Source organism: Ambystoma mexicanum, chromosome 3q, assembly GCF_040938575.1.
Source record: "Ambystoma mexicanum isolate Mex_15411 chromosome 3q, UKY_AmexF1_1, whole genome shotgun sequence".
Taxonomy (NCBI): domain Eukaryota; kingdom Metazoa; phylum Chordata; class Amphibia; order Caudata; family Ambystomatidae; genus Ambystoma; species Ambystoma mexicanum.
The window spans coordinates 151,271,143-151,291,326 of record NC_090926.1 but is presented as its reverse complement, the minus strand read 5'-3'; the positions used below and the strand labels follow the sequence as shown (position 1 = coordinate 151,291,326).

Below are 20,184 nucleotides of genomic sequence, written 5' to 3'. Positions count from 1 at the left end.
AGGGAATGAGGTGCAGAACATGTGAACGCCAGGGCAAATGCCCTGCAAAATCGGAAGTTTGTTTGGAAAGGAGAGGACGTGTGGGGGAAATGGTGGCAAACATGATGTCCAGAATATGGGATGTCAAAGGGACATTAGGGGTAGACGTTGGAAGTGTAGAGGAAACAAAATGTCGGAAACGATGTAAGGAGCATTTCGTGTTGGATTGTGGATGTCTACATGAAATGGGTTGTCGAATATAGTAAGCATAAGGGAAGTGAGATGCTGAATAAGGGAAGTACAAAGGAGAGGAGATTTAGAGAATGAGAGGTAGCAGGCAACAGAGATGTAAAGCCTGGGGAAAAGATGTAGGGTACGAAATGTCGATGAAGGAGATGGAGAATATGGCAATTCTTTGGAAAAATCGAATGCAAAATATGTGGTGCCTATGGCCGGTAGGATAGCTCAGGGGCAACGCGCTCGACTTGGAAGCAAGACGACACAGAACAACACTGGTTTGATCCCCGGGTACGCACGTAGAAACCTGTGGGTATTAAGTGCTTTATAAATAACCAATTACAATTGCAAATTACAATTAAGGTAAATGATAGCCTGAACATTACACATGTAGGCCACATGAGATCTAGAGTGTAGGTGCTTTGGTAACATGTATTGGATACCTTATTTAAATATTGGGGTGCTATTGTAGACACAAATGATTTACTACAGACCTATGAGGTAAACACTACGTTATTGGAGTGAGCATGAGTGAGGCTGATGTCGCATACGAGTGCCGAAGGTGGCATTTGCGTAACACCTCAAAGAAGTCAGTGGGTAAATTGTTGTATCTTGTATGAATCAGAATGACTGTGTGTGTGCAAGCTGAGCCTCATAGAATGTTATGTGGAATCTGGAGTGCTGGAAGGCTTGGGGGTTCTGAAAGTGACGGTTGGGGACTTGGAGTATGGATAGGGACCAGGGCAGATGCTGTAAACCTTCTCTCCCACCTTTATGAACTGCATCTATGTAACTAAGTGAATAAAGCATGCTATCTGTTTGTACTTACCTAGGTGAGCCTGGTTCCTGCTCCTTGTCATCTCTGATCCAGGCACATCTTGCCGGGGAGCAAAATTCAACATAAATCAAGATGGGCCAAGTTGTCAAAACCTTTTTGGGGCACATGTGATGAGACTCACTTGTGCATCTCATCATTTTCGCCAAAAAGATGCGCTCCATTGACAGGGGCCATTTGAATGCGCACCTCATTGATGTGCACTTTTAAATGCTCTTTTGCCCTATTTGTTCATTTGTGCAATTGAGTTGCCATTTCTGAGGATATCAAAGCGCATCCTGCATGAACTGTCCCTCTGGCATATATATCCCTCAAGCAGGGATCTGAACGCATGTGTTGCCATGTGTGTTTAACAGTGGCTGCTTCCCTGAGGGCGTTGTCACTGTAAGATGTGTTCCTATCGTCCACGTGGCAGATGGGAGTGAGTCATACATTAGTGTCAGGAGTGTGCTTCCACCACTAATGTGTACAAGGGGACTGGCCAGGACATCATTTGCACTGCTGCACAGCCCCCTTGAAATGTGCAACTCCCCTTTGAGAACAAGGTGACCTGTGCATTTCTCAAGCAATCGCAAATATAAAAACAAAATCACCTCCTTTCCCCTTTTTATATTTGCACTCCTTTTTGACAAACTGCCTGGTGTGCCAGTTTTGATAACTGAACCTATTATACCCTGCTGGTTATGCAATCTGGAGAGCAACTGCAACTCCATTGTCCGTTTCTTGATATAGCTCTGGTCAAAATGATGGAAGTCACCTGTAAAGCCTGTTGGCCAATTACTGTTGTGGGTCGGTGAGGACCGGGACTGTGAAGGGTTCATGTGGACCTTGATGTTTCATGTAAAGGGTCACAAAATAACAAGAGCAACTTTGTAAATCTTGGAACTCAACATTGAATGTGCCTCATTCTTTCTGTCAGAATTCACAACCAAATCTCATGCTTTGTTTCAGATTCTCATGCATTTTGAAGTCAAACCTGAACAGGAAGACAGCATCGTAAAGCCCATGACGAGGACACTCTTGGTGCCTGAAAAGGAAATCAACTTGCAGTTTGTGGACCGATAACGAGGGACGGGCCCGCCGAGTTACCATCAGCCATGTGCAAAGGACTTCTGTCTGAGGGCTGTGGACAGGGCCACACCCGCCACGTTGGATAGTTCTAGTGCAGGCAATGGGGATTACCTCCCACCCCCATGGAAGACCTGTACCGAGGCCATCCAACATCACGGCGGCAAAACTAGAAATATCATAAACATCGTTGATGGTAAAATGGAATCTCCCATCCAAGGAGGCACATTGCCCGTGGGCCGGCCCGGCTTAAGAAGAGCAATTGCCTCCATCCAAGAAGAGATGTGGAGCAAGACGTTCTAGACGTTCCAATCTCGTTCAGAAGGAAATAGAGCACCAGCTGAAGCAAGCACTCGTTGTGCCTAGTGGAACAAAAACCACATATCTCTATGGAGATTTGCACAACGGATGTGTGTCTAAAGTAAGGCGTATTTCCCGAACTAGCCAAAGCAGTGATGCTAAATGCGCTCTCACTAGCACGTATGTACCTACAGAGCACTTAGAAGCTGGGTCTTCAACTAGGCTAATGAATGCAACACTCAGGCCCAAAGTGGCACAGTATAAGGACATTGAAGCCCCACTTCGCCACAGTTCAGACACCACCAAGATTCACATAAGAGCAGGCACCAGGGGGAGGCCAAGTGGATGCTCATCTGGCTCGCAGAGCTGTGGGAGATCTCGAAAGCTGAGGAAAAGTGTTATCTAAAGTGTGAAAAATATTGAATGTGGAGGTGGGGAAGGCGTTAGTGTCATGATTCGTTGAAGACACAGTCATGTGAAAAGTCTATGAGAAAGTGATCAGCAGGGCTAAGCCTTCACGCAATTCCTTGTGAAGGTTATAAGGTTCGGAGGCTTCCTCTCTGGTAGGAATGATGATCCTCTCTGCAGTCTTGTAGGTAGCGACGATTGGAAAAGCAGCATGCAACCTGCCATCACATATACCTTGATAATAGATCATTATTCTATACCATGAGTCACGGAGGATGATGCCGTTGGCTTAATGCTCTGAAGCATAAGGGAGGATAGCTTAGGGGCAACGTGCTCGTCTTGTAAGCAAGACGACGCTGAGCAACACAGGTTCGATCCCCTGGTCCGCACTTAGGTACCTCTGGGTATTAAGCGCATTCTAAATAACCCATTACAATTACATTCCAAGACTCTGGTGATGCAATCTTATGAAGTACATTTACACTCGGTGAACACAGGGAACCAGGCATATATAGACATAGCATGGTGGCGTCAGAGTAAGAGTGATACGAAATATTGCCCAAGGTCTGGTGTTAGACCTGGACCGATATTGATCTTCAGAAATATCAAACAATTTCCAACTGAAGTACGCATTTGCACTGACCATATACCTTCCTGGGTTGCAAGTTCTATTGGTTTCCATGTGCTGATGTTATCCATTTCTGTTTGACTTTAAATGCACCTGTCTGCTCTCTCACCAGCCTGAGCACTTCTTCGAGAAGGCAGTTCTGAAGTTGATCAGCAGGGAACCATCAGACCAGAAATTAGAAATAAGTGACCCACGACTTCGGTTTTGTGAGACCACGTTGAGGCTGTGCCCGCTGTGCCCGCGGCCTCCTCTTGTTTTTTTCAGAGGGAAAACAACGTTTCGCCTACAATGTACAATATCTGCCCTGTGCATTTCTCTGATTGCACACAAATCCTCACTTGGCGAATTGGGGTTCAGCCATCCTGATCCCCAGCGATCAGCAAAAAACGTTCAGTTTACAAGTAGCATTATTATATTCATCGAGTCTTCTGCCTGCTACCAGAGTGCCTTATTTATTTTTCTCTTTCTATAGTGTCATTTGTTTAATATTTTCGAACCACTTAGGAAATTCTGACTTGTTTTTTTGCAGCGTAAGCTGTGACATGTATAATACCTGATCAAATGTGACCTATTTATGCAGCCTTTCTAGTGTGAGAGGCTGCTTTTGTTACAACTAGGACCTGCAGTTTTTATATTTAACAATATTTATTTATATATTGATTTAATAAAGAAATACTTTGATACACTGAGTTTCAATTTTCCTTGTTTTTCCTTTTTGTTGGGCGAGAGTCTGCTGCTCATTTCCTCAGCGTTGCTTATATGTTTGTGCTCTAGCACCTTGAAGTGTCTCATGTGCTCAATGGAATTACCAATAATGATCTCAGACCCAAATAACTGGACAGACTCAAAGAATAACTTGAGAATCAGCTCAGAATAAAGTAGGGCAACCTGGCAAACAACATGCACACAATGCACACACTCACCCGTAGGTTTCGATTATACAAAGGCATTATACCTCGACATGCGTCATCTATGTCACCATCCTACGTGGCAAACTGTAAAACCTATGCGAGGGAGGGATTGTTTAAGGGAGCCTATGTACCTACATATCATATAAGTATTAGTAATATCACTGGATTCTCCTTATCTAGTGGGCATGCCTAGAACACTTCTAAATACGTATAATACAGCAGAATAACAGAAGCAGATTAGCCTGTGCAACATTGGATAGCATGTTGCTACATAGACCTGATTGATTGGCATTCTCTCCCATCCTTGCACTTTGAGCTTGTTAGCAGCACGTAAGCAAAACAGAACTCGGGGCCAGAGAGGAACGTCAGAATACTAAACACTTGCCCAAATAGTCAATCTGGGACTTTCATGGGAGTGTAGGTACATCTTTATCTTTGTTTGGAGCTTAATGAATAGTCCTTGTTTTTGACTTCTGAATCGCTTGTGAGGAGACCCCAATGTCGTCAATATCAATCTTTTATTTAATGCGATTTGATTCAATTAAGCTGGGTAACATTACTCCTCTTGACTCTGAAGACTTGGTTGCTCTTCCTCACAGAAGCTTTTCACATCTTTGTCCAATACTTGGCAAATGGAGATGTTTTCTTCTTTACTTAATAAATCTAAGAGAAATATGTCTTATGTACATAGCTTATCCTCTGATTCCCTTTGTGCCCTGCAATTATTCTGTGATGTTGTTTCCTTGATCCCAGGCCAATAAACTCCTATTTATTTCTCACACAAAGCTGTTTTTCCAGCATCTCCCGTCCCTACAGCCCTGGTCTGTCTCTTAGGTAGCTTGATTGGTAATAAACATGAGCCCAGCGTCCATATTATTCTCATGGCTGCCTTATCCACGGTATGTTTTCTTCTGCAGCAAGCTTCTATATGTCTCAACTACTTTGAGTTTCTGCAAATGTATATTCACTTCATCTCTACTCACTAATTTCTTTGGCACACATGATGTCTTTGTACGTGATTATATGTTTCTCTTATCACTCCAGTGACATCTTTATCCCTTAAGTATTTGCATATTTTTTCAGTGCATCCTCATGTCTTTCCTTCAGGATGTCACTCTGCCCTTGTTCACTTTCACTCATAGCTCTTCGATGTCCAGCCGTGTGTGCAGACATCCTTCTATCCTTTTTAGTGGAAGGGCATATTCAATACAGTTGTCTGAGTGCATATCGTCTCTCATACACTCAATGCGGTATTGGGACAATACCTGGTGTCCCACATAGGTCTCTTCTCCTGCTCTTCCAATATGATGGGGATGAGGGGTGGGAGCTAGGGATGACGTGTCCACCCGCTCCTATACATTCCCCCTCTAGTTGAGTCCTCGACCACCTCATCCTCTTCAATCCTCTTTATTGTTTCTTCACAATGTGGCTTCTTTGGGATCCATATCTTTGTCATCCCTCTTAGGTGACCTGCATTCTTTATATGTTGATCCACACACAAGTCATATAGCAACACTCTCCAGATGGTGGACAACATACCCAATGCTCTACATATTTCTTGTGATCCTTAGGGTAATAGAACTTTGTTCCTGGGGATGGCAGGGGACTTCCTTTTATATTCACATGGGTGCTGCTTTCATTTTGCATGTGCTCAGCAGTTTCAGCATCTATAACAATCATTATCTTCATCCCAATGGCTTTCTTAACTGTCTTCTTGCATTGTCCTATAATGATCCTTATAAGATAGATTCCTAGCAATACCAACTCTAGTATTATTCCATGTAGCTTGAACGCATTTGCCAGCCAAGTTGTAATCCATGAAAACAGTGAAAAAAAATTCCATCCATCCCATCAGCTTTGTCCTCCATCTTCGTATGCAGAATCGTCTGCATATATATTGCTTCTGTCAGGGTTCCATTTTCTCCATCTTGTGCAGGTGGAATGTACAGCAAGAAGGCCCAATCTTAGCGTCCACGCCTTTTTCAATTGCTATAATTAAGTTCAGGACATCACTGTTCTGGAGGGTCATGAGCCTGATTGCCGTCAGTTCTTCCTTGATAGCATTAGATCATTTTATTGTCACGTTAATTGTTTGTAACAGCTCCCATCCGGTGATTTGTAACTACTTGGCATTCACTGCAGTCTGAAGTCCTGGCATAAATATAGATGTAAATATAATTGCTGTCTTGCTGAATAATTTATGCTCCACTGGAATATCATCATAGGCGTCTATTGATTTTGATGAGAAATAGTTCTCCCTCATGAGCTGACAGAGGTTGAGCGACCTCGTCTTTCTCTGGTATTCATACATTTTTGGGAACTCTCAATATGAAGGTCACTTTGGGGAATCACTAATGCAGGAACATGTATGACCACGAAAGAACATATTCCTCCCCAATAATGGGGCAACTGCATATTAACTCTGGATCCACAAGTCCACTATTATTCCATCAGCATGGCAGTTGCTCCATTCATTCCTGGTACTTTGAGCATCTGCTTGCATCCTTTATTTTCTCCAACTAGAACCAGGTATTTGTTCCTCAAGCATGTTGTTGCATTATTTATTGGTATTATGGACACCGGCCCTGCTTCAGTGTCAACCCATGTTAGTGAAGAGGAGGCGCTGCATCCTCCATAACCTTTGGCATTAGTGAACTGAGGTACTGGAGACCAGCCACAGGGAGACGGACGACCCGGACTGTGCTTCAAAATCATATTTAATGCATCACAGGACACCAGGCAACCAACAGCAATGAGCTCCCGAAATCACTGACTTTTATGCTTTTTTACGGCTGGTGCAACATTACATTTTATTGCACAATACATTCTGATTGGTTCCTACAACTAAAAACAACCCCCCACCCGACTTGTGCTTGGCTTGGCTGTTTTGACTGCCACTCACCAAGTTGACGTGACATATTTTGGCTCACATGGTTTGATGGACACTCAATCTGATAGCTTGCGTGAGACTCAACTGAAAACTGTCTGGAATAGAGCATCCCTTGGCAGATCCCCGGAGTCTTTTTGGCAGGCTATACCGTGCTTTCCTGTCAAGAAAGTGTAAATATATATATCAGCTGCCGTGAACTGAGCTGAACTGCTACCAAATAATTACTCATCATACTGCATGACTAGGGGTTTTGGCCACCATCTTGTTTTACGGCATCCATTTAAAAAAAAAAATTGAGCCTTGGCCTGAATACTCTCTGCAGCTACCAAATGATGAGTTTATTATTTCTACTTTTATGCATAACTTTTTTCCTGTTCAGTTTATAGACTAGATTTTTGATATTCATGATATATGTGTAATACCTGAGATACCCTCAACTGCACTGACCCTAAAAAATATATGTTGCCCTAAAATGTGCTTTTTGGCTAAAAAAGCACCACAATTCTGATTTTCTCAATACTGGAACTATTGATCATCCTGACAAGTTATCTGCATTCAGTTTGAGGGGGTGGGGGTCTAGCACCTCCTCTACATTAGTACCTTAAAATACTTGGCCCATGATTTTAGGCATATGTTATTTACTATTTGCACTATGCTTAGTGGTTCCTTCTTCAATAAGTGTGCAGTGCAAGATCACATTCCAATCTTCCGATCCTGTAATGGTGGCAACTCGTCCATACACAAATACCTGTGGTCTCTCCCAGCATCATGGTACTCATGATTTTTCTAGTATGCCTGAACATCCCAGCCTCTTAATTTCAACAACCTTTAATTGTTCTCCAACCAGGGATGAATATATAAGCATCTTGCTCATCCCGCCTATCTCTTTTTCCATCTTTTCTACACATCTTTCTTCGAATTGTCCTCTGGTTGTGCACACTACTAGATGGCTGAGGCACTCGCATCGTGTGCAGGTATTTCTTTTGCAATACATGTTTTGGCTGCCTTCATGGCATAGGGGATGAGAGAACATACATAGCACCTTTCATCTATCATTCACTCACCCACCTCCTTCATGTGCTGATACCATGTTATTATTTCAATGGGCCGAATTATCAAGATATGTATTTATATTTTCATCATCTACACCAGCATCCCTTTTAAGTCGAACAACTTGTTTAGTAAAATCAGGGAAGATGCTACTTGTGCTTTTGTTAGGGGTCATAAGAAATGTTTCATTGTCAACCAAGGTGCCTGCATTTCTAATCAGTGGGCCTCATTACAAGTCTGGTGGTAACCCTGCCGGTGCTACCGGTGGTTTGCTGCCGGACTTGTAAGACTTACTGCCGCCTGGCTTTCTGGTAACACCAGGGATGACAACCCTGGCGTTCTGGAAAGTCAGGCGCCGGTAAATTGGAATTCCCCCTTACCCTGGAGACCTACAGGACTCAATGGGAAAGGGGAACACTGAAGCACCGCGAACCGTTAATAATGGTGTTGGTGCTTTCGTTATGGATTGCTTACTGTGGCCACTGTGTCAGGCAGGGTCTGCCCTGTCGGGCACAGCAGCTCTGGCAGGAAAACCTGTAGTGTGCCGGTCCAGAAACAACGGTGCCGGTAGGCTTACCAGCACCGTTGTGTCAGGACCGGCACACATGTAATAAGGCCCATTATGTGTCTAAATACCATAATAATAAGGAAGAAAAGACAAATCATAAGGCAGAATGAAATCACAATTACTATTTTTTTTAAAAAACATTGATTTTCCTGATGGTAGTGAGCCTCTTATATTTTTGAACCTTCCCATTTTGTTTTCATTCAATATGTAATTTGTTATTTTTTGTAAATCACACTTTTATATCAGAAACTGCAGGATAATAGCAATAATGATTCTGAAAATAATATGACTGTTTTCAGGATTGCCAAAATGTTTCACAATGTCAATGTGTCATCTTATCAGGGATGGGTAAGGCTGCAATATATAGTTAAAACAGCATACAAGTATGTGTGCAATGTTATTGTGATTGGCAGCATAAAAGATGCAGTGTGCTCCTTTTCTGTGGATCCAGTATGTCAATACAATGTTTCATGTTCCTATCTAAAATAGTTCTAGTATAGTTGCAAGTTGCTATCCGATCTGGTCTGCATGCGCGGAACGTCTTCTCTTGCTTCACTGTCAGCAGATGCAGGAAGGGTGAAGGTCTTTCCTTTATACGGTTTGATGTTGTAGAGGTGCAGTGTGGCTCGTCTTCCTTGTAACTTGCTAGCTGTGAGAGTAACTTCGCATGGTCCCTCAAAAAAGAGTTTATTCCAAGTGTGAACAAGCTTTTGTACCAGCACCTGGTCCCCTGTATATTAACTAGGTTGCTTCAATAAACAGTTGGGATCAATTGGTTGGCTGTCTTCGTCAATCCTCTTTGACCCCTCCCTCAGGTTCCTGACTGTTGAGAAATAAAAGAGACCCTAGCGGCCATAGTTGCCAAATAATCATGCATCTTACCACCTAATGTCTTTGCTACACTGTGGGCATCAGTTCCTAACCTAGCAGGAGCAGAAAGAGGTATTCTTATATGGTGTCCAGTCCCCAGCTCATGGAGAGTTAGGTGGTAATCTGAGCCATGATGATTTCACAGTGCCTCTAATGCAAGGGGTAGGCAATGTACCCACCTCTTCTTAAAGTAATGTTAATTTTAGCTACCCTCTCGTTAAGGAGTCCATTTAAACGTTCACAAACTCCATTCGCCTGTGGGTGATAGGCAGAATAAAACATATGCTTTATACCTAATAAAAGGGTAACCTGGTCAAATAATTCAATTACAAAATGAGGTTCATTATCAGACCATAAGGCTTCACACACGCCCCATCTTGGAAACACCTCACGCACAAGGAACTTGGCAGCACATGTGGCATTGGGGTGTGTATATGGACCTGCCTCAATCCATCTGTAAAAGGGACATACTACTACCAGCATGTACCTAGGGCCAATGCATGTCTGCAACATAGTCACATAATCAATATGTAGATGCTGATACAGGCCATTGGGTCTAGGAAATGCTCCTCTCACTTTTCGGAAAAAATGTGCCCTGCTGTAAATTTCTGGCACACAATGCTGTGTATAATAAACTGTGCCACATGTTCTAAGAAATTTGGTGAAAACCATCTTTCTACAATTATAGCAGCAAGACTCTCTTGAGTCACATGCATGGGATAGTGAAGCTGCTACAGCGCTACCCACAGTAATGCTAGAGGCATAACTGACTTTTCAGTACTGCCTTGTCTCCATATTGCCTCAGTGGGGGATAAAGAACACCCCGCTTTCTCTACAAATCTTACTCCTGTTATGGGGCTCGACCTTGCAACTCAATTAACTGAACAATAGACAACATACTGAAACCCTCCTTTACCATCATACACCATTCTGACACCTGTTTAACACTTTCTTCTTCAAAACCAGAAATGTTTGGGAAATATGCTGCCCTTTTGGCTTCTAAATCTGCAGCTTGGTTACTGTGAGAAATCATGTCTGTTCTTTTAGTGTGGGCTGGACATTTCACGACTGCGATAACCAATGGGAGTCAAAGTGCCTCAATAAGCTTACCCAATAGGGATGCATGTTGCACTGGTGTGCCGTCTGTGCGGAGGAAGCCCCTCCTTTTCTAGAGTGACAAACCTGCGTGTCCAGTTGACGTCACATAGGCAGAGTCAGAGTACAGTGTCACCTCCTCATCTTCATACCTGTGGAGTGCGGCAATAAGTGACACTAATTCTGCAGCATGTGCTGAGCAATGCAAAGGCAGTCTTGCACTTGTCACTACTTCAAATTTACCCTCAGGCTTCAGCTTTACCACTGCTGATCCAGTATGCCTTTCAACAGTTATTTGGTTAATTTTTGAAGAACCGCCAATTAAGAGAATTTCCCCCCTCCAAGAGCATTTTCTCTAACACGGGGAATGTCATAAAACTCATTATACGTTGTAGAATCATGCACATAATCATCCTTTCCTATTAGCTCTGCTATAAATGTTGCTGGGTTGACTATTCTGCATTAAACCATTTTAATCACAGGGTTCAAAATCATTACCTCATATCATGATTTTCTTTGTGCAGTTAATGTACTTTTTGGTTTCTCTACAATAGTAAATCATGCGTGCTCAACAAATAATGTCACTGAAAACCCCATTGTAATACTTGAAGCTCAGTAGCAAATACAGCACAGCAGTAGCTTATACTTGTTTGCAAGGGTTGTTCCCTTTACATTACTGAATCAATCTAAAATCCCACTATAGGAAACTATTGGTTTATGTCCATGTCCTAATGTCATTTTCTGTGTGAGAACTGCTGTCATAACCTTTCCATTTGAATGGGAAAATAGGTACAATTCTTCATGGTTAACCACAACATCATGATTGCACGTGTCCGTGACACCCTGGATATCTTTGACATGGTAAACCTTCTTTCTCTCTGACCGCCCATCCCAAATGGAACTCTGAGCCTTTCTCTCGACTATCGCTCTCTCAAATTGTGCCGTTCCCCAGGGATCTAACCTATCCCCCTGGTTCTTCAATGTCTATATGGCTGCCTTGGCACGTGTGATTGCAACTTTCACCTCTAACCTCCAGTGCTATGTGGATGACACGCAACTATCTTTCAGGCTGCCCTCAGCCGTCTCCTCCTCCACGCACATTTCTGACTGTCCACTATTCAGTCATGGTGTGCTGCAAACAACCTCTGCCTCAATGCCAGTAAGACTGAAATCATTTGCTTTGGGATCGCTGCTCCTGCTTTGCCACTCTCACTCTGGCTGGCCTCCCTTGGCCCTGCACCTGCACCCACCTGCGAGGCTAAAAACCTTAGGGTCATCTTCAACTTCACTCTCTCCTTCTCCTCTCACATTTCAGACATCTCGAAAAAGTCTAACTATCAGCTACACCTCCTCAGAGGTACTCTACCTTTTCTCACCTCCCCCCAGCGGCTCACTGTCTCCAGAGCGCTGGTGGTTCTCTCAAGCCTGAACTACTGCAACAGCCTCTTCCTCAACCTCCCTGGTTCTACCATGCTTCCTCTGCAACTCATCCAGAACAGAACCACAAGACCTATCCATGGCCTCAAGCCCAGGGACATCTCTGCGGCACTGAAATCCCTCTACTGGCTCACTGTGGCTGCAAGGATCAAGTTCAAGACCCTCTGCATTGTCCACAAGGCTTTCTGGGGCCTGGGACCTGCAACACTGCCTCCCTAAATACTGTCCCTCAGGAGCCCTCCACTAATCTACCTCCGACCTTCTGTGAGTGAGCCGGTTCTCCAAGCAGAGATTTGGAGAGAGATCCTTATCCTGAGCAGGTGCCTCTGTCTGGAACATCCTCCCTACCACCCTCTGTCTTGAGCCTGATCTTCTTAAGTTCCAGAAACTCCTCAAGATCTTCCTCTTATCCTCTTCCTTCTCTCTCCTGCTACCCTGCTAACCGAGCTCCCTGCTCTTCTCCACTCTCTGTCCTTTTTGCTACAGCTTGCTGCCTGGCTGCCTGGTGTACCTCAGAGTCTCACAGGTCCTGGGCACCTCGGCAGTCCTCTCTCACACTTGCCTCAGGGCCCTACGCCCCACCCACACTTACTGCACTTGAGAAATTACCCTAGAGAGAGGCTCTCTCTCCACTTACCCAGTCTCCACCGACTGGGTGCACTTGGACCTCCCTCCCTGTGACCGTCTGTGCACGATCCGAATGCACTGCGCCTGAATATCGTTGTGTCTGTTCTCCCTTATCTTCACCCCAAAATGCACTTGGTAAAACTGCAGAATTACTGTTTAGGGCTATTTGCTGTGTCTCAACTGTTAAATGTACTATATGCACTTACTCTGCCTGTGCAGACTACTCTTGTCTCTGAATTTCAAGGGCTCTGAACGACAGTTTGTATTTCCCCATGTTCCGACCCTCATTGAGTGCTTTGAAACACTTGCCTGTGTATAGGCGCTTTATAAATAAACATTACCATTACCGTTATAGTCTAGAATTCCTAGCACAGGGCTGCACTGATTGCCATTTTTCATTCTTCAAATCCTTCAGTCATTTCATCAGTCCAGGTTTTCTTACTTTTGACTACCTGTGCTTCCTTAAGTCCTTTTAAAAGTGGTCAAATATATGTACTGTAATCGAAAACCCAGTCTCTGCAGTAGTTACACAGGCCTAAAAATGGTTTAATTTGCCTCACATCTTAGGTTCTGAAGTCTTCATAACTGCTTCTGCTCTTTCGGGTGTCACTTTTCTCCTTTCTTGAGAGATCATCTGTCCTATATACAGGATCTCTTCCAGACAATATTGTAGCTTCTCCTTGTCTACCTTGCTATTGTGGTCATGAGTCGAACTCAGTTTTCTATGCATCCTTCTTCTGTTTTATTGCATACTAATATGTCATCTACGTACTGAATTATTGCACCCTCAAACTGTACATTATCTTGGTCCAACTGGAGGACCCTGTTAAAGATTGAGGGGGACTCACAGTACAGTAGTGTTTCAGGCACGTATTTCTGTATGAAAATGAAGTCAAATCTTGTGAGTCCTCATGAAGGGGAATTGAGAAGAACACATTTTTTCAAATCTATAACTGTAAAATATTTGGCCTTACATGGGGTGTTGCATAATATTGTAGCTGGATTTGGAACTAAAGGAAACTCTGCTTCAACACTATTGTTTAAGGAATGATATCCTCAATAAATCTCCAGGACCCCACAGTTCATTTCTTCACTGGGTACACAGCCGTGTTACATGGGGACTCAGATGGCACCAACATTCCCTGCTTCATCAAAGCAGAAATGATCTCAAATATGCCTTCATCCGCTTCACTGGACATAGGATATTGCTTTGCTCATGGCAATATTGCTCCTGGTTTAAGCTTGATATTAACGGCTCTTACTCCTTTCAATAGACCCACATCATATGGAGTGTTAGTCCATCAAATCTTGCAACCTTTTCTAAATTTTCCTGTAAAAATGAGGGTTTCTTTGTTACCATTGCATTGCCATTCTCTGCGTTATTTCTCTATTCTCCACTTTAATCCAATAAGTGAGACTCATGAAAAATAATAATTCATCATCTGAGTAATCATCCCTGAAAAGCTCCTCGTCTGTCAACCTATCTCCTTCTCCGAGGGCTATCACTGCTCTCCATCCTCTTCCCTCATCATCTGTCCCATGGACAGCCACCCTTTCTTCTCTGATGACTACTACTTCCAGCTCTAAAAGGATAACCTGTCCTCCTTCATCTTTCATAGGTATTTCTGGTCTAAACAGAAACTCTCCAGTTATTATCAATATTTTACCTACCAACCTGGGTAACCATGTTAATAAAACAGTCACTTCATACAAAAATACTTCTGGATCTAAAGGGACTCCTCGTAATGCCGTCTGGTCTGAAAAGGCTAATATAAACTCTTTTGCATTCATATAATGTATCCCTGGAGTAGAGCACACTATCATTCATCAGTAAAAGATATTGTAATGTTAAGTGTTCTCATCAAGTCACACCCTAATATGTTAACGGGTGTCTGCCGAGAATATAATAATGGCAATAATGGCATATACATGCCGTGTTCTCCTATAGAGATTGGTAATTCATCTGTAAAGGAACTAAGTGCATTGCCCCAGAGAATCCCTGCACATTCATGGCAATGCCTGACATTGGGTATTTTCCCTCACAGACACAGGAACAAGTTGCCCCAGTGGCTACCAGAAACAAAAATATCTTGCCTCCTATGTTACCTTGACCTTTGGCTCCTCTTGGGGGTCCGGTGCCACTGATGGTACTGAACACATCAGGTAATTCCGTGGGTTGTCCTATTGTGAAAATGAATGCATCCATGTACATGTGAAAGGATTTCCTTCTACCATGGTCACACTCCCTATTCTAGGTGTGGGTTCTTGCGGGAATTATTCCATTGTGGTACCAGGGCCTGTTGTGTCTGCGCTTGCTTTGTTTGTATCTGTTGTGTTGGCATAGGCACTTGCTGTGGTTGACCTTGTGGCGGTTGCATTTGTAATGGCGCTTGCTGTGTTTGCTGTGTTTGTGGAGCACGTGTCTAATTCTGCATTTGATCTTGGGCATAATACTCCTGTGGTTCTGTATTGTATTATAGAACCTATCCCAGCCCCCTTCTTGGATCTGCCAATTTCGCTGCATTCCCCCTCTACTTCTACATGGTCTGGGGATATGCCCCGTTCTCCCACAATTCCAACATTGTTGCGCTGTCCGCCATTAAATCCTCCTCTGATGGTTTTGAATTCCATCTTGTCTTCCTCTAGGTCCGTTCCCTCTCCCTCGTGGACACAAACAGTACCCACTCTGATCTATAAGGTACACTATATTGCTTTGCTGCACTGGTCATATCTCTTGTGTCATCTCACCTTCACCACTTGTCAATACTGCTCCCTCTTCGGCTAATTTTGACAATTTGTTCCAGAGATAACTTTGCTTCCTCCTTCTTTCTACTCTCGGTTTTCTTACTATTCTTCTTCTATAACAGTCGACAATGATGTACGATAGTCAGCTGTATTTCTGGCCATGGCTTTGCTTCCATCCCTAACTGTTTTTTCACCTGCTGTTGCACTTGGTCAGGCAGTCCCTGACATAAAATGTGGTAAAATAATGCTACGTTTTATCCCACGTTCTCTCATCTCGAGACACCATTGCTCTTGAATATCTTGAATAAAGGCAACAGGATCTTCATCCTCACCCATTTTCCTAGACATAATCACACCCATTTGATGTATCGGGATATTGTACTCTGAACACCCGCCATGCATATTCTCTGCAATTATTAAATGGCGCTCCATCGTGTGTCCTGTTTTGTGCAGTCAAACCTGCATACCCTGCTCAGTTCCAAATGTCATCAGCTCGCTGCCCTAGAATGGCTGCCAACAGGCCTTTTATGTCACCTATTGCTAACACGATTCCTGATGTCATTCTCTCTAACTCATAAATCTATTTTCCCGTACCTGAAGTGTCAAGGATCAATGAGCGCTTGCGCGTACCTGTCCTGGTGGTCTCCTTGTCTGGAAATGCCACAGCGAGAACCAGGATAATGGGATGAAAGAGTAATACAGGAAATCTATCCTATGCTTGCCATTGAATAGGAAACTCAAGGAGGCAAAAACTAGGGCAGTTCTCCCTGTATCATGGACTGGCACCCAGGATTAACATGGTACAAGGACAGTGCAAGGCACTGTACTGGGGCACCACCAATAGCTAGTCGCTGGTAAAAGTCATGAGAAACCAAGAGCAAGAGAGAGCAAGGCAATAGAGAGGCCGCGAGCTAGGTTACAAAAGGAACAAGGACTCAGAACAAAGGAGAAAAACATAATCACTCAGAGTAGGTGAACGAAGAACAGATGAAACAGCAGTGCTCCGGGGCGAAGCAACAAGAACGTTGAGAGGCAGAGAGCGAAGTGTATTCTGGGCTTCATCCCCAGGAAACAGAAACAAGGCTGTTGATAGCAGGTTGCCTGGCAACCTGAGAATGAGGTGTGGTGTCTGAATGTTTGGCCTTATTAAATGCTACTTCCACAGTGTCCAGGTAGTCAGCTAGTCATTTTGAATGGCTCTGGTAAAACAGTGTATATAGGTCTTTAGCGCTTGTTTATTTCTTTCAGTTTTCCCATTGGTTTGTGGGTGATATCCTGAGCTAAGGGCTTTGTGAATCCCCAGAACCTGGTGTATGACTGGCCAGAAATGAGACACAAACTGTTGGCCATGATCAGTAATGATTTTCTCTGGAAGACCATGAAGTCGGTATATCTCATGAACAAATTCTGCTGATGTTTGAGAAGCTGTGGGAAGACTCACGAATGGGATAAAGTGGGACAACTTGCTAAAGCAGTCAACGACTACCACAATACAGGTGTACCTTCTGGAAACATTTTGGCCAACTACAAAATCCATAGCTATTGTATGCCATGGATATGGAGGTATGTCCAAGGAATGGAGAAGACCCTCAGGGTTGTGATGAGTTGGTTTCTGCATATTTGCAAGTAGGGCAAGTAGAAGTTTAAGAAGACACCCTGCATTTCACATTTGGCCACCAAAAGTGCCGAGAGATTAAGTTAAGAGTGGATGACTGACCTCAGTGCCCTGCTGAATGTTAATCTTGAAATCCCTGCAGGATGAGTTTCCGTGGGCTGGTCGTGGGTAGATATAGCTTACCACCAGGGAAACCAAGACCTTCATGTATGCTGAAATTATTGCTTCTTCGGAACATAGCCATGGAAGGGTCAGTGGATTGTGCTTCCTGGACCATCTCAAGGAATGATTGAGTAGTTAACAGGAAATGTTCAGAGGGATGTAGCAAGGACTGTGTAGTGGTACAAAAGGAGCCGCCATCCATAAAACGTGGCAAGGCATCGGCTTTGATGTTCCGAGTTCCTGGTATGTTTGTGATTTAAAAGCTTAATTGAGAAAAGAACAGTGCCCATCGAGCTTGACGATTGTTGGTGCATGCCAAAGTGCGATGAAATTGCAGATTTCTATGATCCATATGAACTTCCACAGGAAACCGGCCCCCCACTAAATGATGTCTCCATTCGAGAAAACTGTCTCTGATAGCTAGTAGTTCCTTGTCGATGACAGCATAATTCTGCTCACTAGGAGTGAGTTGTCTGGAGAATTAGGCAACGGGATGTTCATGACCGGTAGTTGGATTGTGTTGCAGCAGCACCAAACTGACAGCAAAAGCGAGGCATCGGCTTCCACAATGAAAGGATGGTCTTCAATAGGGTGTTGCACTATCTGTGCTTTCAGGAATTCGTTCTTGATGTCGACAAAAGCCTTTTTGGCTTGAGCAGTCCAAAGAAAGGACTGGCCTTTGTGTAGAAGTTGTGTGATTCATCGGTGTGTCGGGCAAAGTTGGTGTTAAACCGACAACAAAAATTTGATAAACCTAACAAGGGTTGAACTGTGTTTATGTCATGTGGACTACACCATTCTTGTATGGCCCTGATTTTACTAGGATCCATATGAATGCCTTAAGGGCTAATGACATAGCCTAGGAACTCAATCCTTTCTTTGTGGAATTTGCATTTTGTCTCTTGAGCGTACAGATGATTTTTAAGGAAACGCCTGAGGACTTTGGAGACATGAGCTACATTTTCCTCCAAAGATGTTGAAAATATTAAGATTTCATCCAGATATATCCATGAGTTGATTCCCAATAGGTCTTAAAAGATTGAATCCATGAATCGTTGGAAGACTGCTGGGGCATTACATAGCCCGAAAGGCATGACCATATATTTGTAATGCCCCTGAGGTGATTTAAAAGTGGTCTTCCACTCATCTCCTGCCTTGATATGCACCAAATGGTAGGCCCAGCGTGGATCAATCTTTGTAAACACTTGAGCATCATGCAATGATTACAAGATATCACGAATAAGAAGCCTGGGATATCTGTCCTTGATAGTTTTCTCATTGATTAGTCGATAGTCCACACAGGGTCTCAATGTGCCTTCTTCTTAGGAACGAAATATAACAGTGCCCCACCAGTGTTTTGGATGGTTGAATGTATCCTTTAGCAAGGCAATCCTGGATGTATTTCCGTAACTCCACGTTCCTGATTGGTGAGGTAATACACTTTCCCATGAGGAATGGGCTGATCCGGTCGTAACATGATTTCCCAATCAAAGGGCCTCTGTGGAGGGAGTGGTATATCCTCAGGAGCTGACAATACTTTGTCAAAGGAAGCACATATAGAAGGACGAGTATGACAACAACATGTTTGTTGAATGGAATCTGTCCCAGAAAATAATGAACAGCACAATGGATGGACTAGATGAAACAGAACACTCAGTGGTACACCTGTCGGATCCAAAGATCAAGGTTTGTGTAGCCCAGTTGATGAACGGGTTGTGAAAAATCAACCACAGTAGTCCCAACACGAGAGGATAGGAGGGAGACTGAACAATATAAAATTCTAGGTTCTCTTGATGTTGATTGATAGAAAAGGTAAGGGATTCTGTTTCCTGGGTTATGGGACCTGAAGCCAACAGGGTACCGTTGATTCCTTCCACTAGAGCATTTTGCTTATTTTGCCAGATGGGGATGACATTCTTTTCACAGAACTGGACGTCTATGTAGTTTCCCGAAGCTCCTGAATCCACTAGCACCAATACACGTAATGACTGGTTCTTCCATTCCAGGATTTGACCACCTTGTAAGACGAATAAAGCATCGGGTGGCATTGCTTGATCACATTTTTAGGAAGGGGAGGTGAATGAACTGGGTGCAATGTTTCCTCCCTGTCTGACAATGAGCCTACTAGTTTCCCCCAGTCTTCACTGGTTGAATGGGCTAGTTAGACAAGAAATGTGTGCTATTACCGCAATACAAACACAATTTATTGGTCCAACGTCTTCTCTTTTCAGCTTCCAATGACAGACCCTGAACTGCAGCCAGCTGCATAGGTTCTGCCTCACACTCCCCTATAGGGGTTGGAACCCATGAAGTATGAGCAGAAGATTGGGCAAACTGGATAGGATCTTAACATTGTTTCTCAGAACTTCTTTCCTTAAGCCGATGGTGAATCCTGACCACTAAATCCATCAATGCTTGTATGGTTTCTGGTTCTGGAACATGGACTAATTCATCCTTAAACTCTTCCCTTAATCCACATCCAAACAACATTTTTTGTGTTTCCTCTGGCCATCTGGATTCACTGGCTAATTGATGGAATCAACTTGTATATAATACAATGTCTTGTGAGCCTTGTTTAATATCCAGGAGTCGATTCTGGGCTTTTTACCAGTGTTAGGGGATAAAGAAAACTCAGAAAAGGCCTTTTTTCCAAGTCAGCAAAATTGTCCAATATAGGACTCCTAACAGAGATGTAGGGTGTTGCCCAGGCGAAAGCGTTTCCTACCAGGTTATTCAAAATATATTCGATCTTGGCTCGG

General features: G+C 43.5%; 1 protein-coding gene across 1 annotated transcript in view; it reads left to right on the top strand.

The window, feature by feature from the left end:
- Positions 1-4,144, top strand: part of CYP27B1 (cytochrome P450 family 27 subfamily B member 1) — a 30,660-nt gene extending 26,516 nt beyond the window's left edge. The window contains exon 9 of the mRNA XM_069653355.1: positions 2,003-4,144. Coding sequence (XP_069509456.1) covers positions 2,003-2,116 — 114 coding nt within the window. The 3' untranslated portion in view covers positions 2,117-4,144. The remainder of the gene's footprint in view (positions 1-2,002) is intronic.
- The last annotated feature ends 16,040 nt before the right edge of the window (positions 4,145-20,184 follow it).